The sequence below is a fragment of the Canis lupus genome, chromosome 18 (genome assembly GCF_011100685.1).
Source record: "Canis lupus familiaris isolate Mischka breed German Shepherd chromosome 18, alternate assembly UU_Cfam_GSD_1.0, whole genome shotgun sequence".
NCBI lineage: Eukaryota > Metazoa > Chordata > Mammalia > Carnivora > Canidae > Canis > Canis lupus.
Genome location: NC_049239.1, coordinates 55,023,437 through 55,051,158, shown reverse-complemented (window position 1 = coordinate 55,051,158; position 27,722 = coordinate 55,023,437). Strand labels below are relative to the sequence as shown.

The following is a 27,722-nucleotide window of genomic DNA, read 5'->3' as shown; positions in this document are numbered from 1 at the left end:
CTGGAGAATCACCTTCAGAGAGGGGGGCTCTCTGGCAGCAGGGGGCCCCTGTTCAGTCTCTGGGGAAGGGGTGAGTGGGCCTCAAACAATTGGATGTTTACAATCAGTGCTGGGGGCAGGGCAGAATCAAATGCCCAGTTAATGGCAGCCCTTAAAGGGTGTCTTTTTCTCAGACAGACAAAGCAACCACTTACCCCCAACTCATCAATATCCACTTAGCTTCTACTTCAGAGCAAATACCTTGCTCTATGCTATGGAGGAAGAGAGTTGATACACTGTTCCTGCTTCTTTGAGGGGGGGTAGAAGCAGAAGCTCAAAGAGCTTTATAAATGCATGGAAAAGAGGCTGAGGCCTTGTTTTCTATCAGCATCAACACATCGGCTTCAGTGAATGGATGTCTCTGGTCAAAACTCTACTAGCTAGAAATATGAGCTCTGGGAGGAGGAGAAGCTCAGAGAGTGGAATGGCTGGGACAAACTTAATGATATGGTGAGCTATCAGTCTTTAAATATACAAGTGAAATAATAAAAAATGCGTTCTATAAGACAGGCTTGAAGTTTAGAGGGGAACAGATCACTTCTAGCTTGGGGGCTCTAGGGACAATTTGTTGAATTGATTTTGCTATGAAGCAGAAGTAAATATCGATGAGCGGGTGGGGGTGATAAAGCAATTCAACTTGCAAATCCATCTGCAAATCAATTTTTGGTTTTCAAGGACCTGGTCAGCCTCCAGCGCATGCTATGAATATGGAAGGATCCTTTGGACGGGTTGCAGCTCTTACTTCCCCCCAGCACCTAGAAGGTAGACCCTGAAGGCCCAGAGCAGGGTTGGGCCACAGGAAGTGGAGGGCCTGTCTTACTTGCCCCTCTGGAGGGACTCCTGTATGATGTCAGAACTGCTCTACTCACCTGACAGCATCACTGTCACGATGGACACTGTAGAAGTTGACTTATAGTTGAGTACCCCACAATATTATTATTGTTCGTGTGGCCTGGATTTTGCAACTACTGCCACTCCCCCAAAAGCCATTCACAGCTTAGCAGCTCTGACCCCACCCCTCCCTTAGTACTCTGAGGTGACCTTGACACCCCAGTCTCATAGAATCAGACATTGTTTAAGAGTTAAAGGGACCCTAGGAGGTGTGGTGTCCCTCTTGGTGTTGGCAATGTTGGTTTGGGTGAAGAACAGTGGCAGGTGCGGATCCCCTACTCCGTTAGGACATCCACTCCTGGGAGGCCAGGGATCCTTAGGGAGCTCGTCTTGCCTCACAGCTGTGTGTGGAGGGAGGAGTTGCCTGGGTTGTCTGGTTCTGGTCCAGCTTGCCCCAAGCATGGGCCTTGTCCACATCTGGGACTGGCTCTTCTGGACTGCAGGAGAGCTGGAGGCTCAGCATGGGTGGGATGGGGTACTCAACACCTTAGCCCCTTTCTCTGCTTGCTGGGTTGTTGCAGAATTAAGCTGCTAGTTCTTCTTCTTCTTCTTCTTCTTCTTCTTCTTCTTCTTCTTCTTCTTTCTTCTTTTTAAATATTTTATTTATATTATTCATGAGAGAGGCAAGAGACATTAAGCGAGAGGAAGAAACAGTTTCCCTGCGGGGAGCCCTATGAGGGACTCGGTCCCAGGACCCTGGGATCATGACCTGAGCCAAAGGCAGACGCTCAACCACTGAGCCACCCAGGTGCCCTTAAGCTGCTCCTTCCTAAGGTGAAGTGACCTCTGCTCATTCCTCAACCCCTGGGGAGTTACACCCATGTCCTCTAGTGCCCCCCACCACTATAACACCTGTCCACCCCACTCTGTCCATCATCTTTAGACTGACCACCCACTTCCTTTGCCTTTGTCTCACCTGGCATGCTTTACTCCCACCGCCTCTCTGTCCTGGTCCCCTCCCCAGCCTCACTCTTCTGTCTGCCACTCTGGCAGAAGACAGAGGGATAGTCATCTCCCTCGTGTGAGGTCTGGGTCTTTCTGTTGCCCACAGCAGCTGGTGGAGAACGGCTTTTGAAGGATCCTAGATAAAAATTAGCTAGAATCTCCTCAAAAAGATGAAACCAAGTAGATGTCATCCTATGACTTGGGAGGGGGCTAAAAGCTCTTCCCTCCCGCTCCACATAATCATGGTGGTTACTTTCTTTTTTTTTTTTTTTTAAGATTTTATTTATTTATTCATGAGAGACACAGAGAGAGAGAGACAGGCAGAGACACAGGCAGAGGGAGCAGCAGGCTCCACGTAGGGAGCTTGATGTGGGACTCAATCCTAGGACCCCAGGATCAGGCCCTGGGCTGAAGGCAGGCGCCAAACCGCTGAGCCACCCAGGGATCCCCTTGTGGTTACTTTCATAGAGCAAACCAGATACAGTCCTGGTGTCTGGAGTTCATTGGGTGTGTAAGCTGGAGGAATGGTAGAAGGGTGACACTGAGGCTCAAAGTTACGAAACTCGTCTAACCTATCACTGAGACCCTCGGGCATCTTCCTGACCAGGTAAGTAAAATGGACAGTGGTGAGCCATACCAGCACCCAGGCAGCTCGGAGGCTGGAGGAAGGAACTGGCTTCGGGGCTGAGCTGAGCCATCAGGTGAGGATGTCTCGGGGAGAAGGCCTTGGGGAGCGTGCTGGGAGGCTAGCCAGTACCTCCCCTGGCTCCACAGCTCCTAGAAGAGACGGCGGTCCCTAGCCCATGTTGCCAAAGGGACTGTTATGGCTTATAAGTTTCCAAGGCATCTGTCTCCGGAGAAGTAAGTTGGAGCACGAGCACGTGCACACAGACAGGAAGTTTTGTCACCCCTAGCCTGGCATGTGAGGGTCAGCAGTCTGTAGCAGGGCTCCATGAGGCCCTAAAAAGAGAACTCAAGGCTGCCCTCTTGTCCTTCTGACTGACTTCTGAAAGCTTTGGGTGAAATGTTGAAAACTTAGCTTACGCTCTGGAAGAGGAAAAGCTACCCCAGCAAGAGCTCTGCCCTGTCAGGACAGCCCTGAGGTGAATGTGTATAGACTTTCATGCAGATATGTAAGATTTCTTGCTTCTATCGATCCCTGGGAGGAGTCAGATGGAAGGAAAAACAACCCCAGGAGACCCCCAGAGACCTCCCTGGATCTCCCACTTTGGGCCTATTCAGTGTACCTCAGGACTTGTGTACATACTGTTCCCTCTGCCTGGATGCCTTTGCCCTAGATCTTTGCTGGCCTGGCCTGTGGATGCTGACAGCTCAGCTCAAGGGTCAGCTCCTACATGCCTTCCCTGACCCCTATCCCAAGGGACCCACCCTCCTAGAACTTGGTCTCTCTCTATGCTACTACTGCTTTTTCTTTATAGCTTTTAATATTATTTCTGTTAAATATCCTTACTTCTAGGGGCACCTGGGTGGCTTGGTGGCTGAATGTCTGCCTTCGGCTTGGGTGGTGATCCCAGAATCCCTAGATCAAGTCCTGCTTCTCCCTCTGCCTGTGTCTCTGCCTCTCTCTCTCTGTGTGTGTGTGTCTCTCATGAATAAATTCGTAAAAAAAAAAAAAAAATCCTTACTTCTCCAGCCCCCACTAACGGGGGCGTGAGCTCTCTGAGAGCCAGGCTGCTCCATGGTGATCACTGCCATATCCCGGTGCCCGGAACAGTGCCTGGAATGGTGCCTGGCACCCAGTGGATGTTCAATCTGTAGCTGCAGAAGTGGTGGTGGGTGGTACTTGGGTTGATAGAGAAAGGAAGAAGGTGGCTTGGAGAGAGATGTAGAAATGCGGGGAGGAGATGCCTTTTGCTTTCCATCAGCTTTCTTCTTTGTGTGTCTCCTGAGGGGCTGATCATGTGAAGAAAGAGGCATCCCATGGGCCCCCATCCCTTTGAGTGCCCTTACCAGCAAGGTGACTGGAGTCAGGCCAAGAGACTGTCCCCCAACAGAGGTGTTTCTGGGGCAGCAGGATCCATACCCATCACTGCTCTCTGTCTAAACCAAAACATACCTAGCCCCATGAGCAAATCCATTGCAAATTTTTCTCTGTGTGCCGCTAGAACCAGGAGCCCCATGCTGGAAAGCAATGGAGGTGGGACCCTTTGACTTGCCGAAGTTTACAAGCAAAGTGTCACAGGTGGGAGTGGGCTGAAGGAAGCAGCTCTCCTTCTGTGTAGTCTGTGCACAAGCTCCAAGCTCTTCTGGCAAGAGCAAGGTCCCCTTAACTCTGCCTTGGGCTGGCCCCACTTGCTAGTTGGCTTGAGTTCCCTGGAGGCAGACTCTGAGCTGGGGGTTTCTGTGAACAGGGCACATGGATGGAGAGCTCTCAGGATGATAACTCGGAAGAGAGGGGAAGTAGGACAGGGCAAGTGAAGAAGCCAAGCACGGCTGCTGCTTTCAGCTCAGGTCTGACAGCAGCTTGATCCCCTGGGAGTTCTGGCGCCACAGAGCCGTTCCACCCTGACACAAGGGGAAGGGCCACACCGTCCTTGCTGCAGGTCCACCCCATGCCAGCGGGGTGTGACGACGAGGTGGCTCCTGTCCACAGCAGCAATTCTCTGGAGCAGGGTACAGCTGTGGGCCAGCAGCGAACAACATTCACAGGTGGGATTAGAACCCATGATATCACTGAAATTTCCCTGTGGCCAAGTGCAGGTGATACTGCGTGTCTTCTAACACGCTTGCCTGATGTCAGTGTTTTTGTGTTTTCATGTGTTAGCCTTCCTGGTGGGTCCCGGGTCCGAAAGCTCTAACTCTGTCATCTTACTGATGTTGACCCGCTGCTCTGAAAACCCATGAACCGAAACCCCCTGGGGACGGACACCCGCATGTGGCAGCAGCCCCAGAGATCAAGTGCACAGGGCTTCCAGGGGAAGTGAAAGCTGGAGTACCCCTGGGGCCCCCAAAACCCCCCAGGCCAGCTGGCCGCAGCCCACCCCCGCGGGCCTCTTTGCCCTGAGCCAAAGCTCACAAGCCCCATGCTGGACAGCAGAACTAAACCACTTATTAGGGCTGCTGCCACCGTGTGTCCCCTCCGGGCCTGAGAGGCATGGAAAGGCCCAGCCACACACACTGCACTTACGGAGCAAAGAGGGTGAGCCTCTCTCCTCCTCTCCCTCCCTCCTCTCTGCCTTCCTGTCTTTCTCTAATATGTCATGGCCTTAGAACCCAGCTTTGGGGTCCCCAGGAATGGACAGGACAGACAGAAGGCAAAAAAGACGTTTCTAGGACAAGTCGGAGGCAGGCATCCCTCCTGTTCTCCTGACAGTACTGAGGAAGGAGGTGCCCGTAGACAATAAGCCCGAACAAGAGTCAGGGCAGCAGCTGGGCTGTGCCTCTAAACCAATCTGGAGGAAGAAAATAGTGCAAAGAAAGATGCTATTCAGGCTGCAAACAGCCACTCTCTCCTGCTCAATCTCTCCCTTGCCCTCTGAAAGTTTTCTTCCTACTCACGGGCTCTAGCCTGTTCTGTCCTGTGACTGGTAAGTGGAAGGAACAGTAGAATGGGCTGCCTGACTCTGGCTGCAGACGGCAGGTCCTGGAGCGCAGGGAGATCCAGGCTCAGTGTTGCTCCCCAGACACCAGCTGTCAGCCCCTTGGTGTCTTTCATTTGCTACCACTGAGGGGACCAGATTTCTCTCTCCCTGAAACCATACAGGTAGATTCAATCCCTTTTCTTTCAGGAGGGCTTGCTTATGGGAGGCTAATAGAAAGGGCAGCTGACACAAAGTCTGGGGGCCACCAGCTTCCCTAGGGAGAGTGACTTCTAGGCTAAGTCCTTGTAGCACCTATTTGTGTCTATCTAGCGTAGACAGTTGGTTGAGGTGAAAGGCAAGGAAGCAGTTCCCAGGATGTGTCTACTCCTGGATGATAAAGGGAAGGAGCCATTGATACACAGCACCTTGGATGAATCATGAAGGCCTAATATTGAGTGAAAACAGCCAGTCTCCAAAGGTTATATACTATCAGATTCCATGGATATGATATGATTTTTTTTAGAGATGGGGAAGGGGTAGAGGGTGAGGGAGAGAGAGAATCTGAAGCAGGCTTCATGCCTGGTGCGGACCCTGACTCAGGGCTCAATCTCATGACTCTGAAATCAAGCCCTGAGCCAAAATCAAGAGTCAGATGCTTAATTGACTGGGGCATCCAGGTGCCCTTCTAGGACAAAGCTGTAGGAAGAGAGAACCGGCTAGTGGTTGGCAGGGGTCATGAGTAGGGAAGGGAAAGGCAGAGCAGGAGGGAGTTTTTTGGGGGGAGGAGGAATAATGGAATTGTCATGCATTCTGATGATGGGAACAGTTACATGAATCTGTACATGTGCTAAAATTCAAATTGTACATCCAGAGAAAAAGTCAATTTTATTGTAATAACATTTTCTTTTTAAATAAGAACTTAAAGAGTTTTAATGATGATAATAATGCCTGTCATTTGCTTCCTACGGACCCAACTCTGCTAAGGGCAGTATCGCTACCATTTCATTTATTCCTTTCAAGCACATTTGGCACTCAGATGATACAACTTGTTGATGGTCACGTAGTAAATGACAGAGCAGAAACTTGATGTCGGTCTGACTCAGAGGCCTGAGATCTCACTGATGTGGGAAACAGAGGCAGGAGAAAAATTACTGAATTTCCTTACTGCTTGCAGCCCAGTGACACACAGGTCCTCGAGGCAAGCAGAGTGACATTCTTCTGGGGGCTCAACAACCTGGATGTTGACGCTTTGCTAAAGGCAAAAGGCAATCTTAGCTGGACCCCCAAGATCCTGTAAGTCTACTTTAACATATAAAAATTCCTTTGTGGGGGTGCCTGGGTGGCTCAGTGGTTGAGCATCTGCCTTTGGCTCAGAGTGTGATACAGGGGTTCTGGGATCAAGTCCTGCATCAGGCTCCCAACAGGGAGCTTGCTTCACCCTCTGCCTATGTCTCTGCCTCTCTCTCTGTGTCTCTCATGAATAAATAAATAAAATATATTTTTAAAAAGACTGTGGGGACGCCTGGGTGGCTCAGCAGTTAAGCATCTGCCTTTGGCTCAGGGCATGATCCTGGAGTCCCAGGATCTGCTCCCGCATTGGGCTCCCTGCATGGAGCCTGCTTCTTCCTCTGCCTGTCTCTGCCTCACGCTCTCTCTCTCTCTGTGTGTGTGTCTTCATGAATAAATAAATAAAACCTTAAAAAAAAAAAAAAAAAAAAAGACTGTCAGGGGAGGCCCACGTGGGCAACTCTGTAGGACTCCTCTCACCCCTGATAGCTTCTTCCGTATATCCTGGCTTAACAAAACTCTCTTGTTCTACTCACTCTCCTTTGTTCACAAGATTCATTGACTTTGTGAGACAAGAACCTTGCTCTTCTGCTTCATGACCACTGTGACTTTTTTTAGGGGGCAGAAGTAGGAAATGATCACTGGGAGTCAACTGGGTGTGGAGAGGGTACTCGTGAGAACCAGGTTCTCTTCTAATGGAGAGAAACTGTCAGGGTGGTGGGGGAGGGTTGGCCCCTTTACAGAAGGGGCCACAGAGTTGCATTTGTGTCCATCTGCTTAAGATAGCTCTTAAAGAATGCCACCCCATTTTGCCCAGGGTTCCTCTGGCAAATGGAAAATCATGGCTGGACTGGTTACAGCCTTCTGCCCAGGGCCAAGGGTGTCAAAAATCGAGATTGGGAGGGAAGATTCTTTTGTTTTTTCCTATTCACATGTCCCATAAATTGACTTCTTTTCCTGTTTTGTTAAAGAATCTTTCATCTGTTGGACGGTGCAGGAGAGGAAGGGACAACTCATAGCCTGCCTGCAGACCACTGAAGTTGTCCCACAGAAGTCGACTGACCTACTGAGCCCTCCACGCTGCAGGGTGAGCAAGAGTGACTCAGCACAGACTGGACTCACTCGGAGCATTACAGTAAAAGGAAATGCCAGAAGCAGAAGCCCGACGTTGGGAGTGAAGCAGTCCATTTTTGAGCAACCTAAAGATGTCAGCGAGTCTCCGGCCAGCCGAGCATTAAGTTCTAGGAACAGCATGTGGGAACTGAGCCTGAGAGGGGTGGGGTGGGGTATGGTGGGGTCAGAGCTTGCAGGAATGCGGATCTGACTTTATCCTAAGGGCAGTGGGCAGGCAGGGCTGGGTGGTGGGTGGAGATGGTGACATGTAGATGAATTCTTTGAGACAGGCAGACAGCATGGGTTATATCCAGGTTATATCCAGGTGTGAGATAAGTGGCCTGGAGTTTTCCAATGGATAGGTGCAGAAGGTATTTAGGGGGGATTGACAGGCCTTGGAGGTGAACCAGGTGGGGGGCAGGAAGGGAGAATTCACAGGGGTCCGACTCCATAAAGATGCTTTTCCTTGAGATGGGGACACAGGAAGAGGTGGGGCTCTGAGCAGGAGTTTGCTTGTGGAAACATTCTATTTTAGGTGTAGCTGGGACATAGGAATGGAGATGTCCCATTGGTGGTTCATGTGGACATTCTGGAACTCAGGCAGAGCTGCCTGGCCGTGCAGGCGTGGGTCCCCGGCATGTTGAATGGATCTAAGAAGGCTTGGAAGCGCACAACCTGACTGGGAAGAGCGGGGAGGAGAGAAAAAAGGACTAAGGCAGAACCCAGGGCCCCACATCTAAATCCAGTCATTCATACACCACCCTCACTATCTGTATTTGCCATTTCAGTACATCCCTTCTATTGTCTTCTATTAAATAGAAAGTTCTTGGGCATCTGGTGGCTCAGTTGGTTGAGCATCTGTCTTCTGCTCAGGTCATGATTCCAGGGTCCTGGGATCCAGGCTTCTCCCTCTCCCCACTGCTTGTGCTCTCTCTCAAATAAATAAATCAAATCTAGAAAAAAAAAAAAAAAAAGAAAGTTCCTTAAGTTCTCTCATGTTCAACGTAATGGGTTTATTTCAAAGGAAAGTGTACATAGTAGGTGAAAAATCAACATTGTAGCCATGAATAGTGTTGATGATAAACATAAATACCATGGAAACAAAGCAATGCTACATAATTCAAGCTGGATAAAGGAAAGATGAAAAAGTTCATCCAGTGTTCAAGACATAGCCACCCCCAACAGAGATTTGATTTCCCCAAAGAAGCCAGCATTGGGAATTGGAAAGGAAATAATTTTCATGGTGGCACCTGATATCAGGTCTCTTGGCACCAGCAGGAGCCACCCCATTTATTTCAGACTGGCACCCTCAGTCTTTTTCTGTAAAGGACCAAAGAGTCAATATTTTAGACCTCAAAGGCCACTTGTATCCCTGCTGCACATCCTCTCCCCTTCCCCACCTTTTCTTGCAATCCTTTAAAACGATTCTTAGCACAGGTTGGATCTAACAGGCCCAGGGCTGGGTGTCGCCCACTGACTGTGGTTTGCCATCCCCCTACTTAAAGGATGGAGAGAAAGGCAGACCCCAAAAGAGACAGGGTGCCACAAGGGTTTATGGTGCCACAGGGGGTTCCTAGACACTCAACCCCTGACCATGAATCAGCATCCCTGCCCCAGCCACATATGGCCCTTCTCTGCCTCTGTGTTTAGACTCCCACACAGGGTAACTCCTATCTCCCCATGAGTTTTGTGGGAGATTTGGCCATATCTCCTTGGCTGATGGTTGCACAGGATCAGAGACTTTCAGAACCCATTGTTCAGGAGCCACCTTGGGGCTGGGTCAACATTTCCTCACCAATAGCTCCCTCAGTACCCTGCAGGTCCCTCTTCTGACCTGATGCCTTCAGGGCCTCACTGCTCCCTCCCTCACTGAAGATAAGCCATACTGAATTCACCTCTGTTGTACTCGAATCACTGTGGCTGCCAGTAACTCCTTCCCTACCTCAAGTCAAGAGACAGAGTTCAATGACCCCTCCCCCACCTTGGGTTTGAGTGGTTTTTCCTTCCACCTGAAGGAAAGGTGGAAGTCCTGCAGGTTCTCATGGAAATGATCTTTGGACATTTCTTTAGGGTGAAGCCAGCTGCCTTGAAAGAAGTTTGACAATCCTAAGACCACTATGTTGTAAAGTCACCAGAGCTAGTCAACTGGAGAGAACCCGCAGAAAGAGAGATGCTTGGCATCCCAACTGTCCCAGCCCAGGAGCCAGACATTTAAGTAGAAAAACCTGCAGATGGGCTCCAGCCCTGACTGCAACCTCAAGAGGTCCCAGTAAGGGCTGCCCCACTGAGCCCTGTTGACTCCTAGACAATGAGAGATAGTAATAAATTATCCTTTTTAAGCCACTACATTTTGGGGTGAGTTTTTTGTTTTGTTTTGTTTGGGGTTTTTTTCCAGTGGATTAAGAATAGCCTCAACCGATTGATTCATTATTTATTTGCTCAATTGTTTTAAAATTTTAAAAAGATTATATATATACATATTTAAATTGTATTTAAATTCAGTTAATTGCCATATAATGTATTATAGATTTCAGAGGTAGAGATCAGTGACTCATCAGTCTTATATAACACCCAGTGCTCACTACATCACTTGCCCTCCTTAATGCCCATTACCTAGTTACCCCTTCCCTCCACCCATGGCTCCATGCAGGGAGAGTTACCCTCTCCCCTCCAGCGACCCTCAGTTTGTTTCCTATGATTAAGAGTCTCTTAGGGTTTGTCTTCCTCTCTGATTTCATCTTATTTTATTTTTTCTTCTCTTCCCCTATGATCCTGTTTGGTTTCTTAAATCCTATATATGAGTGAGATCATACAATAATTATCTTTCTTTGCATTTATTTTGCTTAGTATAATATCCTCTATTTCTTTTTTTTTTAAATAATTCTCCTTTTTTATTTATTAATGATAGTCACAGAGAGAGAGAGAGGTAGAGACACAGGCAGAGGGAGAAGCAGGCTCCATGCACCAGGAGCCCGATGTGCGATTCGATCCCGGGTCTCCAGGATCGCGCCCTGGGCCAAAGGCAGGCACCAAGCCACTGCGCCACCCAGGGATCCCATATCCTCTATTTCTAACCACATCACTGCAAATGGCAAGATTTCTTTTTTTCTTTTTTTTTCTGATGGCTGAGTAATATTCCAGTGCCTATATATACACCACATCTTTATCCTTTCATCTATGGATGAACATCTGGGCTTTTTCCATGGTTTGGCTTCTGGAAATTGCTGCTATGAACATTGGGGTGCAGGGGTCCCTTCGGATCACTACGCTTGTATCTTTGGGGTAAATACCCATTGGGGTGGTTTTTTACGGGGCAATACAATTGTGGAATACCACCTGAAAGTGAGGTCTCATCCAGGAAGTTTTCTATCACACTAAGCCACAAGATTTAAACTCTTCTCCAGTCCAGATCAGGGAATTTTCCTCAGCTTTGCAAGTCAATCTCTGGGCCCCTCACCAGAAAATCTCATAAATTTTGCATCCACATTTAGTTGCTCTGTCTTGAGCAACTTGAGCTGGTCAGTTGTGGCAGGTACTTTTGGTTGGCCGACTCAGAGTCATCCAAAACCTTTCTTCCTCTCTTGTTCTCATTTAAAAGCCCAGGATTAAAAAAAAAAAGCCCAGGATAGCCAAACACACCTTTTCTGGCTTTGCTGTAAAAGGCTTTATAATCCCTTTGGTCAATGATGTGAAGAAAGTTTAGTGGTTGGGTTCCTGAAAACAGTCTTTGCTTGCTAATAAGGAAGAAACTCTGCCTGGTATCACCCCTATTTCCTGCCTCTGAGCATGGTGTAAAAATGTGATGTATGGGGCTGCTGCAACCATTTTGACACCATGAGGAGAAAGCTTAGAGAACCAGAAAGACCAGATCCCTGTCATATTATATGGGAAAAATAAACAACATCTTTAAGACATTATTGATCAGGGTTTATCATTATTATTTTTATTATTTGTGGCTGAATACATTTCTAACTGTAGTATCAATCATGCCCACTTTAGAGACAAAAGGCCTCATTTTTCCCTATAAAGAGGGTCTCCTTTTCCCATCCTCCACGATGAGCCAAATTTTGGTCTCCAATAGCCAGAGATTCAGGTGGAGGGAGGAGGAACATCTCTTTACCTCCTTGAGCTAGGGATGGGTGGGGAAGGTTCTGGCAGTGAAGTCTTAGGGGACAGTTGATGTGTATGTACTCTCTCTGCTATAGAGCCTAAGGACCTTCCCTAGCTTTAGCTCTGAGTCCTGGATATTTGAGGAATCAAAGATGCCAGCCCTGAACTGAGCACCCGGGAGGTCCCCCTGTTACTGGTGGTGGGCAGAGGCAGGGGCAGGAGCAGGCCATGGACATAGCCATTAGAGTGGATCAAATAGGAATTGGGCTGCAGTCCCCGTTCTGCCACTAACTGTGTGTCCCTGTATCTCACCCAACTCCTTGAGGGCAAGTGCTCTGAGCCTTCATCCATGAATAAGACACTGTGTTCACAGGGAACCAGCTCTCCCCAGGTCCCTGGTCTCTGAGCCTCTTCTCAGAAACATAAGTAATCCTGGGCAGTGGGGGCCCACACTGAGCAGGAAGCAATACCATTCTGGGAGCCTTCATCTTAACAGGTCCTTGGAAACAGGAACCTGAGACCCTGGAGGGCTGAGAGCAGCTCAAAGTCACAAGGTTTCCCTAGCGCAGGGTGCAGTGGGAGCAGGGAGGCAGGAGGGAGGCAAAGATGAGTTAGGGGAAATCCCACCTGAGCAATGCAGAATAAGGAAAGGATCCGAGTTCTTAAGATCACTGATCTGCTCTCAGCTCCCTCTGGCTTGCTTCCTGCTACTGGGACAGAGAAGTGGGTGGGTGTCAGGGTACATGGTAGTATGGGGGATCCCAGAAACCTGAGAGTCTTAGCCTCTGGAAAGTTTGGTTTTTCTCCCTATTTCCCTGGGAGGTTGAGCTGCTGGGAAGTTCCCGGCACACGCTGTGCCTCCTGCTTTCCTGGAACCTTCTGTAGAGCCAGCCAAAAAAGGGTTCTGCCAACAGGCCCCTGGAGCTACAAATCCTCTCCTCCCTGTGCCCAGGGAACACTGTTCTACCTCTCCCCTGGGGGAATGCCCTCAATTATAATAATAGCAAAAGTATGATTGCGGCTATGGGAACGCTCTTTCCAGCTTCACGCAATTTTTGCATATCTTATCTCATTCAGCTCTCTGTACAAATCTGACAAGTGTTTGGTTGGCTTTACAGATTAGGAAACAGGAGCAAAGAGGCTGAGTTGTAGTCTCCGAGGAGTCACCATACCAGCCAAGAAGTGACACGACCAGAATTCCCACCCAGGCTTATTGACCGTACCCCCTACTTCAGGCTGTCTTCCCCACCACCTGGAGCACACAGGGCCCCATGGGATTTAGTCCCCACTGGCTCTCACCTCCTTCTAATGCTTTAGCCATGTCACATCCCCCAGACTGCCATCTGCAAGAGCTGTTGCCTCAGCCTGGAAAGTCCTTGTCCTCCTCCCCAGCCCTACACACGCACACACTCTTCCCTATTTTTCTTGGGTAATTCCTGTTGGGGTCTTATGCCTCAGTTCCTTTCTGTGGGCTTGCATCTTAGGTGAGGATTAAGTTCCAAAGCTGGGGGCAGGGTGAAAATCTACACTGAAAGCCATCATACCAGTCCTCCAGGAGCCTTCCCAGCCAGTGCTCCCTCCAGCATTGCAACCAATTGCCCTCTCTCTGTTGAGCATCAGGCAAGGGGGTTCCTTGTATTTAGGAGCCATGTTATACATGGGAGTCACCTCTTGTATGGTGGCACGTTCTCCCTGAGTAAAGGGGGGGCTGATCTATAACCCCCATCTTACCCCCATGCTGGCCCAGATGCTCTCCGAGTGGAATGGTGGTCTGCGCTGGAGGCGTGGGGCCAGGGAAGCTTCCTGCAGCTGATTCTCATAGTCACATCATACGTGCAGGCAACTCTTTGGATTTCACTGCTTTGAGCTCACCAGAAAGACAGTAAAAATAGGAAGCTGCGAATGCAGAGGCTAATGCCAAATTTAAGAAAATGCTTAAATTCTCTTGAAGAGAGGAGATGTTTGGGGAGTGCTGGAGCTTCTACTGAATCTGCAATATTTTATTACTTAAAAAAATAAGAGCTACATGTGGTATAAAGTTGAGTTAGTGGTAGGTATACCAATCTCTGTCACATTATTGCCTATTCTTTCCTGTAAGCTTGAAATATGCCATAGTTAAAACTATTTGCCATGTTTGTCCTTCGGTGGGGCATTGCGATAGGTGAATAATGACCTCCTCAAAGACGTTCAGATCCTTACCCCAGGACCTGTGAATATGTTACCTGACACAGCAAAATGACCTTGCAGATATGATTAAGTTGAGGATTTTGAGACAGAGGATTATCTGGGTGGGTCTGAAGTAATTACAACGGTCATTATAAGAGAGGGTCAGTTGCAGGAGACCCAGAGTCAGGAGATAGAAGCATAAATTGGAGCGATGTGTTTACAAGTCGAGGAACGTGGGCAGCCCCTACAAACTAGAAAAGTCAAGGAGCTGATTCTCCCTGAGAGTCTCCTGAAGGAACGTGGCCCAGTTGACACCTTTCTAGCTCCTGTAGGACTCATTTTTTACTTGACCTCCAGAACTGTAAGATAATAAACTTGTCTTGTTTGAAGCCACTAAGTTTACGGCAATGTGTCAAACAATGTGCATGTGGATGGTCAACAATTATACCAATTGGTGGTGTTGCAATTTCTCAACGTGAGGATAAGAGGGCCAGGGGAGGCACCCCTCGACCCAGGATGGCACAGCTGGGATTCCTAACTCCCGAGTCCCCAGCCCTATGCTTGCCTGCTTGCTTTCTATTATATATGTATTTTAATAATTAGCAATGAAGGAATTTACATTTTGGCAATCTGAGTTACACAGGAATGTGTAACTAAAGTTACAAAAGAAATTAAGTTGAGGATGTTTTGCAACTTTTTCTTTTTTAAAACTTAAATTCAATTAATTAACATAAAATGTATTATTTGTTTCAGAGGTAGAGGTCAGTGATTTATCAGTCTTATATAATGCCAAGTGCTCATGACATCACATGCCCTCCTTAATGTCCACCACCCAGTTACCCCATCTCCCCACCTGCCTCCTCTCCAGAGACCCTCAGTTTGTTTCTTATGATTAAGTCTCTTATAGTGTGTCTTGTTTTATTTTTTCTGATTTCATCTTGTTTTATTTTTTCCTCCCTTCCCCTATGATCCTCTGTTTTGTTTCTTAAATTCCACATATGAGTGAGATCATATGGTAGTTGTCTTTCTCTGATTGGCTTATTTTGCTTTAATTAGCAAAATATCCTCTGGCTCCATCCATATTGTTGCAAGTGGCAAGATTTCATTTTTTTGATGGCTGAGTATATTTCATTGTATTTATCTACTACATCTTTTTTTTTTAAGATTTTATTTATTTATTCATGAGAGACACAGAGAGGCAGAGACACAGGAAGAGGGAGAAGCAGGCTCCTTGCAGGAACCCCGATGTGGGACTCGATCCCCAGACCCAGGATCACACCCTGAGCGGAAGGCAGATGCTCAACCGCTGAGCCACCCAGGCGTCCCCCACTACATCTTTTTTATCCATTCATCTGCCGATAGACATCTGGGCTCTTTCCATGGTTTGGCTATTGTGGACATTGCTACTATAAACATTGGGATGCAGGTGCCCCTTCAGATCAATACATATGTATCTTTGGGGTAAATTCTCAACAGTGCAATTGCTGGGTCATTGGGTAGCTTTATTTTTTATGAGGAACCCTCATACTCTTCCAGAGTAACTGCACCAGCTTGAATTCTCACCAACAGTGTAAGAGGGATCCCCTTTCTCCGCATCCTCATCAACATCTGTCATTTCCTGACTTGTTCATTTTAGCCACTTTGACTGGTATAAGGTGGTATCTCATTGTGGTTTTGATTTGTATTTCCCTGATGCGGAGTGATGCAGAGCATTTTTTCACATGTCTGTTGGTTATTTGTATGTCTTCTTTGGAGAAATGTCTGTTCATGTCTTCTGCCCCTTTCTTGATAGATTATTTATTCTTTGTGTGTTGAGTTTGGTAAATTCTTTATAGATCTTGGATACCAGGCCTTTATCTGATGTGTCATTTGCAAATATCTTCTCCCATTCTGTTAGTTGTCTTGGTTTTGTCAACTGCTTCCTTTGCTGTGCAGAAGCTTTTTATCTTGACGAATTCCCATAGTTCATTTTTGCCTTTGTTTCCCTTGCCTTTGGAGATGTGTCTAGTAAGAAGTTGCTGTGGCTGAGGTCATAGAGGTGCTGCCTGTGTTCTCCTCGAGGATTTTGATGGATCCTGTCTCACATTTAGGTCTCTCATCTATTTTGAGTCTATTTTTGTGTATGGTGTGAGGAAATGGTCCAGTTTCATTCTTCTGCATGCAGCTGTCCAATTTTCCCAAAACCATTTGTCGAAGAGACTGTCTTTTTTCCAGTGTATGTTCTTGCCTGTTTTGTTGAAGATTGGTTGACCATAGAGTTGAGCGCCCATTTCTGGGTTCTCTATTCTGTTCCATTGATCTATATGTCTGTTTTTGTGCCAGTACCACACTGTCTTGATGACCACAGCTTTGGAATAGAGCTTGAAGTCTGGAATTGTGATGCCACCACTTTAGCTCTATGTTTTTGCTAGAGTCTAGTCCACTCTAACTTCAGCAGGAGAACAAAGATGCAAATGCTTTGTGGAACCAAGAGCCCTGACCTGCTTGGCCAACATCAACATTCTATCATAGCCTCAAATACCCAGTTCCTCCTAAGGTCCTGTTGCCAAGATACAAAATACCCCTGGTCCAAGGTTTAACTGCCTAGGCCTTTTTTTTCTGGATCTTGCAAATAAAAAGACTGATTTTCCAGCAGGCGGGCACCCAAGTGTTTCTAATCCCTCACCCCATCCTCTAGACTTTCTTGTTCTTCTGCTGTCCTAGAGGTCACTGGGCATGTGACTTCTGACCTCCAAGCCAATTCAACAATTCTTTATGAGCAGAGTCTACAATGGTGCTGAGTTCTGAGAGAGGGGAGGGATGGGATCCTTTTGAAGATGTCCTGCCCCACTCATCTTAGGTGCTTACAGTCTCGTAGGGGAAACTGTGACACATACCTGGATGGTGGCAGAACAAAGCACATGTGACTAGCAGGAGGGAAGGCTCTAAGATCCCATACTTACTTATTCACCTAAATGTTAAGGCTTCAAACTCATTTCCCATCCGCCCATCTAGACTCTCAACTCTGAAAATGCGGTCCTTTGTCCTGAAGGGGCAAAGAATCTTATTAGAGAGACAAACCACAGAAAAATTAAAAATTTACTAGCAATGCCCAGTAGTATTTGTAAGGACGTGAGTGCTCTCATATGTCAGGATAGCTTTGGGGACTCAGAGAGAAGACAGTGGTGAAGGCTCCTCAGGGCAGGTGGGACTCCAGTTGAGTCCTGAAGACCCTCAGAGCTTGTGGTGGCAGAAGCATGGAGGCATTCTCAGCCCTAGGGGATATAGTGGGAGATTTGAAGGGAAAAGAACAGAATGAGTAAAAGTGTGAAGGTGCTGACAGCAAAAGGTGTTCCCAGTTATGAGTGGGTCAGGAGCGGCTGGCATTAGCTGCTGGGGAGGTTGGGTTTTATGGGGAAGGAGGAATAATCTATGTTCATTAAATTAAACCCATGATAGACCTGAGTGCACCTTTAGACTGGTGGAGGCCCATCATGCCTCCCTAGTATTGTTCAACCTTCCCTGGTGAGTCTGCCAGGGAAGAACTCAGGTATGCCAAGAGCTTTGGCAGGGCAGGTGGCCTGAGCAAACAGGATTAGGAGGAAATCTCTGAGAGGGAGGGACGGTTTTATAATTCATCATGCTCAAAGACTTGGGGGCGGGGTAATGTGTTGAAGTGATAAGGATTAACTGGAAGAATTCAATAAAGGAGGTTATTCCCAGGAATAATGAAAGAGACACTGACAAGGATTCATGGCAGTCACCTTCCTTGGAGAAAGGAAATCAATCAGAACGTCGGCAGGAAACAGCCAGAATATTTTGTTGCTCACATTCACGTCTGACCAAAGGGCAATGGAGAGCCCCTGGTGTGCAACCAGAGGGGGTCCTCCAGGCAATCGGTAGGAAGAAGGTAAAGCAGGGGGGCTGCCCCACAGTGGTTGAGCCTGTGTAGAGGATGATGGACGCAGGAGCCAGTGGGGACCAGGAGGGAAGCAGGTGACATGGCATTGCACTGAGCCAGCATTAATCCAGGCTTAAGATGAAATGTTAGAGAAAAAACAAGGGCGAAGAAAGGACCTATGAATCCGATGCCATTCAGACTCGGGAGAGGAAGGCATAGAGAGAAGAGTTGAAAGCGGCAGGCCAGCGAGGTCGGGAGCCGGGAGGATAATGTGCAGTGACCAAGATGGGGTAAAAACAAGATGACCATGCAGAAAGCAAAGTTCTGAGAACAATAGGTCATGGGAAAGAAGAACAAAGACCCCAGTGCTCATGTTGTAGTCCCGAGAATTCCGTTACACAAAAAGGCCTAAGAGCATCTGCCAAACGCAGTGACAAATGCCCGGCTGTCCGGCTGGGCTGGGAAACCGGGTTCTGTGGAAAGTGTGGACGTACAGTGAGCCCTCATGACAGAATGGGACGTGCAGGGTCTTGCACTCCAGCAGGGATGCGCAACACCCTTGGCCGTGAGGATGACTGTAAGTTCTCATCCAGGCCATCCAGGGCGCTGGAATGTCCTATGGCAGCGTTGCTCTGACGACACTCAAAATACAAGTCAGGGTCTATCTCAGTTGCCAGTGTTTTATAGCTTCTGATAGTGCTCCGTGTTCTGGATGGGGAAGAGTAGGGTACCTTACAAGGGACAATATGACACAGTGGTTGAAGGGCAGGCTCTATGCTTCATAGCCCTGCTTTGTTCCTTTCTAGTGGTGAAAACATTGGCCTTGATTTATGATGTGCAGAAGGTATAGAATGATAATACCCACCTGACAGGGTTGTTGTGCATAATGAACGAGTGCACACGTGTTAAGTGCTTGGAATGGTGTGACATGTCAGTCATTAGGGTTTATTAGAATTTGCAAGCCCAAAATATTGGGACAGGAAGTAGAAGGAGGCCCTAAATTGAGGGAGGAGAAGTTACTTTTAGGTTGCATATGTGGATTACACATTGGGGGGTCAGAGAGATGGAAGGGGTTTCCTATTGAGGGTCTGGGTGGGACCCTTCCTAGGTTCACTGGCATTTCGTACTGAACTAAGTCTAAGATGCAGCCAAGGGCCTCACCCATTGACCGAGTAATCAATAATGCTTGCCCTGGCTGAGTTGTGTGCTGGGTCATGGGCTTTATTGCTCTCCACCCTGGAGATCCTTCACAGGGTCCAGCTTTTTGATAACAAGAAACAAGATCAGAAATTTGGGTTCTGCCACTTGCTAGCATTTTGACCTCTGTCTTGGGTTTCCTCCTCTACCTCAGAGAGCTGTCGTTGAAGTCCAATGAGCAAAGTAAGCAGAGGCAAGCAAAACCGAGTCCCTGCTGAGCACTGTTTACAAAGCTAGCATGCAGATTAGATTAGAGCCCTAACTGAAATTTAAATTATAAAATTAATAAAGTCTATCCGTAAGATAATGTACTTACGGTGAGGAAGGACTTATTTTCAAAACTTCAAAAGCATAATCACAAGACTCAAAGTTAATGTGATCCCTCTAAATAAAGGATTTCTGGAGAACAAAAGACCCAACAGTCAAAGATAACGAACAGATAACAGATTGGGAACGGAGGGCACAATCTCTAAAGCCAAAAGAAGACTGGTGTCTAGAATAAACAGGACCTCCTGCTCAACCACAAGGCAGAGAGAACCCAATAGAAAAATAGGCAGAGTATAAGGGGTAATTTTCAGGATAAGAAACTAAAGATCTAAACAAACATGTGGAGAGGAGTTTACTGGGTACAGTATAAGTACAAATTAAACCAATGAGATATCACTTTCCACCTATTTGGCAAAAATTTACAAGCTGAGTGACACCACCTGTGTTAGGGATGTGGCGCTATAAGCTCTGTATATAATGGGTGGTGAGGTGTGTGTGGGGGGGTGTAGCTGTTCTGCAGAACAATCTGCCATACTTAGCCAGACAATCTATATGTATGCCACACAACCAACAACCAGTAATCCACTCCTGGGAGTGTGTGTGTGTGTGTGTGTGTGTGTCCCCTGAACCCCCTTATGCAGGGGACATATGCATAAAATGCTCATCATAGCAGAGGAGTCTGGTGGGGACAGGGAACTGGGCACAATCCAGGCCCCTTCAGAGCGGGCATGGACGGGTTAAGGCCTCGTGGCAGCATTCTATTGAACATCACACAACCATGAGAAGAGGGTAGATACAACAGCAATGCAGGTGGGTGACACTAACACAGTGCCAGAAGAAAGCCTGCATGCATCCTTATTTACAGAAATAGCCAACAGAAATATAAAATTTTTAAAAAGATTTTATTTATTCATGAGAGACACAGAGAAAGAGAAGCAGAGACATAAGCAGAGAGAAGCAGGCTCCATGCACGGAGCCCGATGTGGGACTTGATCCCGGGACTCCAGGATCATACCCTGGGCTGAAGGCAGATGCTTAACTGCTGAGCCACCCAGGCATTCCAGAAATATCAATTAAAATACATGCATAGGGAACAAAAAACTGAAATTGCAACAGAGACAAACAGGAAATATGTCAGGATGGTTGTTTGTGGGGAAAAGGAGAATGAGGATTGCACTAAGAGGAAGTAGCTGTATAAAAAAGGATTTAGCACAGAAACTGGCATGCAATAAGCACTCCCCCAGTGTTATTACTGATTAACCAGAAAGAATAGCAACGAGATTTATAAGTTGAAGTATTATGCCACACACCCTAAGTGTGTACAGTGCAGTATGTTGACTGTAACTTTATAATAAAACTGGAAGGAAGACAAAGAAAAGTCCAGACAGTGAATGCTACTCCTCAAGCGCACATTTTGATAAGTTCCAGGAGCAGACAGTGTTGGATTAAAATTTAAAACTTCAAAAAAATAAAAAATAAATAAAATTTCAGGACCCCTGAGTGGCTCAGTGGTTGAGGGTCTGCCTTAGGCTGGGGGCATGATCGCTGGTGCAGGGATTGAGTCCCTCATCAGGTTCCCTGTGAGGAGCCTACTTCTCCCTCTACCCTGTGTCTCGGCCTCTCTCTCTTTCTGTGTGTCTTAGGAATAAATAAATTAAATCTTAAAAAATAAAATAAAATTTAAAACTTCAAAAAATAAATAAATAAAATGTTAAACTTCTGCTCTGAAAAAGATAATATCAAAAGAATTAGAAGACACAAGCCACAGACTCAGAGAAAATATTTGCAAAAGACACACCTGATAAGGACTGTTGTCCAAAATATACAAAGAACTCTTAAAACTCAAACATAAGAAAACAAAAAACCTGGTAACCTGGTATTTTTAAAGATCATTTATTGGGGCACCTGGGAGGCTTAGTGGTTGAGCGTCTGTCTGCCTTCGGCTCAGGGCGTGATCCTGGAGTCCCAGGATCAAGTCCCAAATCAAGCTACTCGCAGGGATCCTGCTTCTCCCTCTGCCTGTGTCTCTGCCTCTCTGTGTGTCTCTCATGAATAAATAAATAAAACCTTAAAACAATCTCCCCCTCCCCCCCAAAAAAATAAAGATCATTTATTTATTTGAGAGAGAGAGCAGAACAAGTGAGAACATGAGTAGGGAGAAAGGGAGAGGGAGAAGAAGGCTCTTCACTGAGCAGGGAGCTCAATGTGAGACTTGATCCCAGGACTCCGGGATTATGACCTGAGCTGAAGGCAGATGCTTAACTGATTGAGCCACCCAGGCGCCCCCAAACAACCTGGTTTTTAAAATATTCTATGCTCATGGATTGGCAGAATTAATATTGTGAAAATGTCAACGTTACCCAGGACAATTTACACATTTAATGCAGTCCCTATCAAAATACTATGGACTTTCTTCAGAGAGTTAGAACAAATTATTTTAAGATTTGTGTGGAATCAGAAAAGACCCCGAATAGCCAGGGGAATTTTAAAAAAGAAAACTATAGCTGGGGGCATCACAATGCCAGATTTCAGGTTGTACTACAAAGCTGTGGTCATCAAGACAGGGTGGAACTGGCACAAAAACAGACACATAGATCAAGGGAACAGAATAGAGAACCCAGAAGTGGACCCTGAACTTTATGGTCAACTAATATTCGATAAAGGAGGAAAGACTATCCACTGGAAGAAACACAGTCTCTTCAATAAATGGTGCTGGGAAAATTGGACATCCACATGCAGAAGAATGAAACTAGACCACTCTCTTGCACCAGACACAAAGATACACTCAAAATGGATGAAAGATCTAAATGTGAGACAAGATTCCATCAAAATCCTAGAGGAGAACACAGGAAATACCCTTTTTGAACTCGGCCACAGCAACTTCTTGCAAGATACATCCACGAAGGGAAGAGACACAAAAGCAAAAATGAACTATTGGGACTTCATCCAGATAAGAAGCTTTTGCACAGCCAAAGGATACAGTCAACAAAACTAAAAGACAACCTACAGAATGGGAGAAGATATTTGCAAATGACATATCAGATAAAGGGCTAGTTTCCAAGATCTATAAAGAACTTATTAAACTCAACACCAAAGAAACAAACAATCCAATCATGAAATGGGCAAAAGACATGAAGAGAAATCTCACAGAGAAAGACTTAGACATGGCCAACAAGCACATGAGAAAATGCTCTGCATCACTGGGCATCAGGGAAATACAAATCAAAACCACAATGAGATCCCACCTCACCCCAGTGAGAATGGGGAAAATTAACAAGGCAGGAAACCTCAAATGTTGGAGAGGATGTGGAGAAAGGGGAACCCTCTTACACTGTTGGTGGGAATGTGACCTGGTGCAGCCACTCTGGAAAACTGTGTGGAGGTTCCTCAAAGAGTTAAAAATAGACCTGTCCTACGACCCAGCAATTGCACTGCTGGGGATTTACCCCAAAGATACAGATGCAATGAAACGCCGGGACACCTGCACCCCGATGTTTCTAGCAGCAATGTCCACAATAGCCAAACTGTGGAAGGAGCCTCGGTGTCCATCGAAAGATGAATGGATCAAGAAGATGTGGTTTATGTATACAATGGAATATTACTCAGCCATTAGAAACGACAAATACCCACCATTTGCTTCAACGTGGATGGAACTGGAGGGTATTATGCTGAGTGAAATGAGTCAATCGGAGAAGGACAAACATTATATGTTTTCATTCATTTGGGGAATATAAATAATAGTGAAAGGGAATGGAAGGGAAGGGAGAAGAAATGGGTAGGAAATATCAGAAAGGGAGACAGAACATAAAGACTCCTAACTCTGGGAAACGAACTAGGGGTGGTGGAAGGGGAGGAGGGCAGGGGGTGGGGGTGAATGGGTGACGGGCACTGAGGAGGGCACTTGACGGGATGAGCACTGGGTGTTATTCTGTATGTTGGCAAATTGAACACCAATAAAAAATAAATTTATTATTAAAAAAAAATAAGCCAAAGGGGGCAGCCTGGGTGGCTCAGTGGTTTAGTGCCTGCCTTTGGCTCAGGGCGTGATCCTGGAGTCCCAGGATCGAGTCCCACATCAGGCTCTCTGCATGGAGCCTGCTTCTTCCTCTGCCTGTCTCTCTCTCTCTCTCTCTCTCTCTTTTTTTTTTTTTGCCTGTATCTCTGCCTCTCTCTCTCTTTCTCTCTCTCTCTCATGAATAAATAAATAAAAATCTTTAAAAAAAAGTAAAATAAGCCAAAGGCATTAGAGACACCTTACCAAAGAAGGTATACAGATGGCAAACAAGTGGATGAAAAGAGGCTCTACATGGTGTCATTGGGAAGCGCAAATAAAAACGATGGTGAGATACCACTACACACCTATTAGAATGGTCAAAATCTGGAACACTGACAACGCTGAATGCTCTTGAGAATGTGGGGCAACAAAAATTCTTTATTGCCTTCTTATTGCCAGGGGGAATGCAAAATGGTACTGCCACTTTGGAAGACATTTTGGAGGTTTCTTACACAGCCTAATGTGCTCTTACCATATGATCCAGCGATATGCTCCTTGGCATTTCCCCAAGGGAGCCGAAAACATGTTCACAAAAAACCTGCGCATGATGTTTCTAGCACTCTGATTCATCATTTCCCAAACTTGGAAGCAGTCCAGATGTCCTTTGGTAGGTGAATGAGTAAATAAACTTTAGGGTCCATCCAGACAATGGAATATTGTTCGGCGCTATCTGGCCATGAAAGATGTGGAAGAAATTTAAATACATAGTACTAAGTGGGGGCGCCTGGGTGGCTCAGCAGCTGAGCATCTTGCCTTTGGCCCAGGGCGTGATCCTGGGTCTGGGCATCAAGCTCCCCTGCCTGTGTCTCTGCTTCTCTCTCTGTGTCTCTCATGATTAAATAAATAAAATCTTAAAAAACAACAACAACAACAACACATAGTACTAAGTGGAAGAAGTCAATCTGAAAAGGCTGCAAATTGTATGATTCAAGTATGTGACATTCTAGAAAAGGCAAAACTGTGGAGACAGTAAAAGGATCAGTGGTTGCCAGACATTGAGGAGGGGGCATTCGTTGGCAGAGTACAGAGGATTACTAGGGCAGTGAAGGCACTCTGCATGGTATTCTAGTGGTGGATACATGTACCTTTTTTTTTTTTTAAGATTTTATTTATTCATTCATGAGACACACAGACACAGGCAGAGACACAGACAAAGGGAGAAGTGGGTTCCTCACAGGGGGCCCAATGCGGGACTCTATCCTCTGACCCAGGATCATGCTTTGAGCCAAGGCAGACGCTCAACTGCTGAGCCACCCAGGCGTCCCCATGGATACATGTCCTTATATGTTTGTGCAAACCCATAGAATGTAGGACATCAAGAGTGAACCCTACAATAAACTGTGGGCGTTGGATGATCATGATATGTCAATTTAGATTCCTCCTTGGATTAAAAAAAAAAGTACCGTTCTGGTGAGTGATGTTGATAATGGGGAAGTCTATGCATGGGGGCTGGGGCAGAGTGTGTATGGGAAATCTCTGAACCTTCCTATCAATCTTGTAAAACTTAAAATTGCTCTTAAAAAGAAAGAGAAAAAAAGAGGCAGAGTCCACGTCTGTCTTGCCTCAGCCACTTTTCAGGAGCCTGGAACGGTATCTGGCAATGAATATGTTTTGAATGACTGAACAAAAGCTGGTTAGTGTTGGAGTTGCTCAGCAGAACGCTTAAGTCGTGTACACAACCCAGATGAACATTCTGGTCCTGTCCTCAAATTGCTGAGTTAGAATTAACCACATTTTGTGTTCCTACATCTTGCCTACAGAGATCTCAAGGCCCAGACATGTCAGCCGGCTGTCCCTACAATGCCATCTCCCTTGAGTGAGAACCCAAGGCTCTTACTGTTAACTCTGGTGGCTTCCATACCTTTCCGTGAACTCTGGTGGAGGAGCTGCCCCGCCAGGGTTTGTTGATCCAGGAAGCGGTAGAAAGAATTCGGTAAGCTAAGGGAAGTGAGTCAGCCTCTGGCCGCCACACACAGATCCAAACAGAAGGGACAGCAGACTTCAGGGCATGAAGAAACACATCTGACAACTTTGTTATTACATCAAAAACGCTGGAGTCAGCAGATGCGCGCAGGATGTGACAGGATCTGTTTTGACCACACCCCTCAGCAGTTACAGGACAAGCCAAAGGGGAAAGCCCAGACAACCATGACTGGCAGAAAAGTGGCCATTTGGGCAACTGTCTTATATTTTACAAAACCATGCCTTCAACAGGTAAGGCAGGGCCTTCATGTCACTGTGTGTGCACAGACCACACTGCTCCCCGAAAACGGCTCCTGACCACAAAAATAGAATACCACCTGGTCCGTGACCCTCCTGCATGAAACCATCACCTCTGGTAGCTGGGCTTCCTTAGCAACTTTTAACGAACTTCTGCTGATGTTCCCGTATTGCTCATGAAGGCCATGGGCTTCCTAGGTGAACTTCGGGCCAGTGGTGTCAAACATTGGTTGCCCATTAGAATTACTCAGAGAGCTTTTAAATATCCCAGCACCTAAGCTGCCCCCACACCAGAACTTTTGTAAAGATTTATTAAATAAAATGTGAAGAACTATTCCATCAGTGAAGTCCAGTGCCAGGGCTTCTGGCCTGTAAGTGAGAATCATCTGCCCAAGGCACAGCCTGCTGGGCCTCCCTCTATGGGTTTCAGGGGAAAGTGCCTTTGCTGAGGGCATAAGTGGGACCTAAGGGCTTTCAACGAGTCACCAGAGACTCAGCATCGCTCCTCCCAGAGCTCCCCTTTGCCTAGGTGCTAATCAGAGAGGATGCCATGAGAACACACTTCCAGCCTCTAGAGAAACTTTCAGCATATGGTGGTGGACAGGAGTAGGGTGGTGAGGGTGGGGCTCTGTGGGGCCCACTGCTTTTCCTCCCCCTCTTCTCGACTCCATCTCAAGGAGGTCTGTTCCATAGTTCTCCCAGCATGCAAGGGTGGGACTGGATTTAAGGGGACAAGATAACAGATGTAACTGAGAAGGTTCGAGGAGATTTGACCCTTTCTGTCAGAGTTAGGGGCTGGCAGTGATGGTGGCAACTGGGCTCTCTTCTTTACAGAAACTCTCCAGGCAGCTGAGACTAGAGATGACAGTAGCTAGTTTGTTTTTCTTTCTTTCTTTCTTTCTTTCTTTCTTTCTTTCTTTTCTTCTTTCTTTCTTTCTTTCTTTCTTTCTTTTCTTTTTTCTTCTTGTTTTTTTTTTCTTTATTTCTTTTTTCTTTTCTTTCTTTTCTTTTCTTCTCTTTTTTTTTTTTTTTTTATTTCTTCTTTTTTTTGCTTTCCTTTTTCTTCTTTTCGTTCTTTTTGTCCTTTTCTTTTCTTTTTTTCTTCTCTTCTTTGTTTTTTTTTTCTCGTTGTTCTTTTTTCTTTTCTTTTGTTTTTATTTCTTCTTTTCCGTCTCTGTTTTTTTTTTTCTTCGTCTTTATTCATTTTTTTTTTTTTTTGTTTTTTTTTTTTTTTTCTGTTTTTTTTTTTTTTTCTTTTTCTTTTTGGTTTTTTTTTTCTTTTTTTTTTCTTTTTTTTGTTTTTTTTCGTTTTTTTTTTTTTTTTTTTTTTTTTATTTTTTTTTTTTTTTTTTCTTCTTTTTTTTCTTTTTTTTCCTCTTTTTTTTTTTTTTTTCTTTCCCTTTTTTTTCCTTTGTTTTTTTTTCTTTACTTTATCTTTTTTTTTTTTTTTTTTTCTTTTTTTTCTTTTTTCTTTTTTTTTCCTCTTTTTTTTCTTTTTTTTTTTTTTTTTCTTCTTTCTTCTTTCTTCTTCTTTTTTTTTTTTTTTCTTTTCTTTTTTTCTCTGTTTTTTGCTTTTTTTTTTTTTTTCTTTTTTTTTCTGTTTTTTCTTTTTTTTTTCTTTTTCTCTTTTTTTCTTTTTTTTTTTCTTCTTTCTTTTTTTTTTTTTTTTTTTTTTTTTTGTTTTTTTTTCAAAAAAAAAAGTTTTTTTTTTTCTTTTTTTTTTTTTTTTTTTTTTTTTTTTCTTTTTCTTCTTGTTTTTCTTTTTTTGCTTTTTTTCTTTTTTTTCTTCTTTTTTCTTTTTTTTCTTTTTTGTTTTCTTTTTCTGTTTTTTCTTCTTTTTTTTTTTCTTTTCCCCCCTCCTCCCTCTCCTCTCCCCTTTTTTTTCTCCTGTTTTTTGTTTTTTTTTTCTTTTTTCTTTTTTTTTTTTTCCTTTTCCTCTTTCCCTCCTTTCCCCCTTTTCTCCTTTTCTCTTTTTTTTTTTTCTTTTTCTTTCTTTTTTTCCTTCTTTTTT

At 45.6% G+C, this 27,722-nt stretch overlaps 1 protein-coding gene and 1 long non-coding RNA gene across 3 annotated transcripts in view; both read left to right on the top strand.

The window, feature by feature from the left end:
- Positions 1-372: 372 nt before the first annotated feature.
- LOC106559988 lies at positions 373-8,650 on the top strand. 2 transcript variants are annotated; one of them, XR_005372980.1, is made up of 3 exons: positions 373-489; positions 6,592-6,710; positions 7,676-8,650. It is a non-coding gene; the product is annotated as an uncharacterized LOC106559988 (long non-coding RNA). The 2 variants fall into 2 exon arrangements; XR_005372979.1 differs by lacking the exon at positions 373-489 and having other exon boundaries at positions 6,346-6,710.
- A 17,042-nt stretch (positions 8,651-25,692) lies between these two features.
- LOC100855928 (tubulin alpha chain) overlaps positions 25,693-27,722 on the top strand; it is a 3,401-nt gene continuing 1,371 nt past the window's right edge. The window contains exon 1 of the mRNA XM_038564501.1: positions 25,693-25,705. Within this exon, the coding sequence (XP_038420429.1) occupies positions 25,693-25,705 (13 nt within the window). The remainder of the gene's footprint in view (positions 25,706-27,722) is intronic.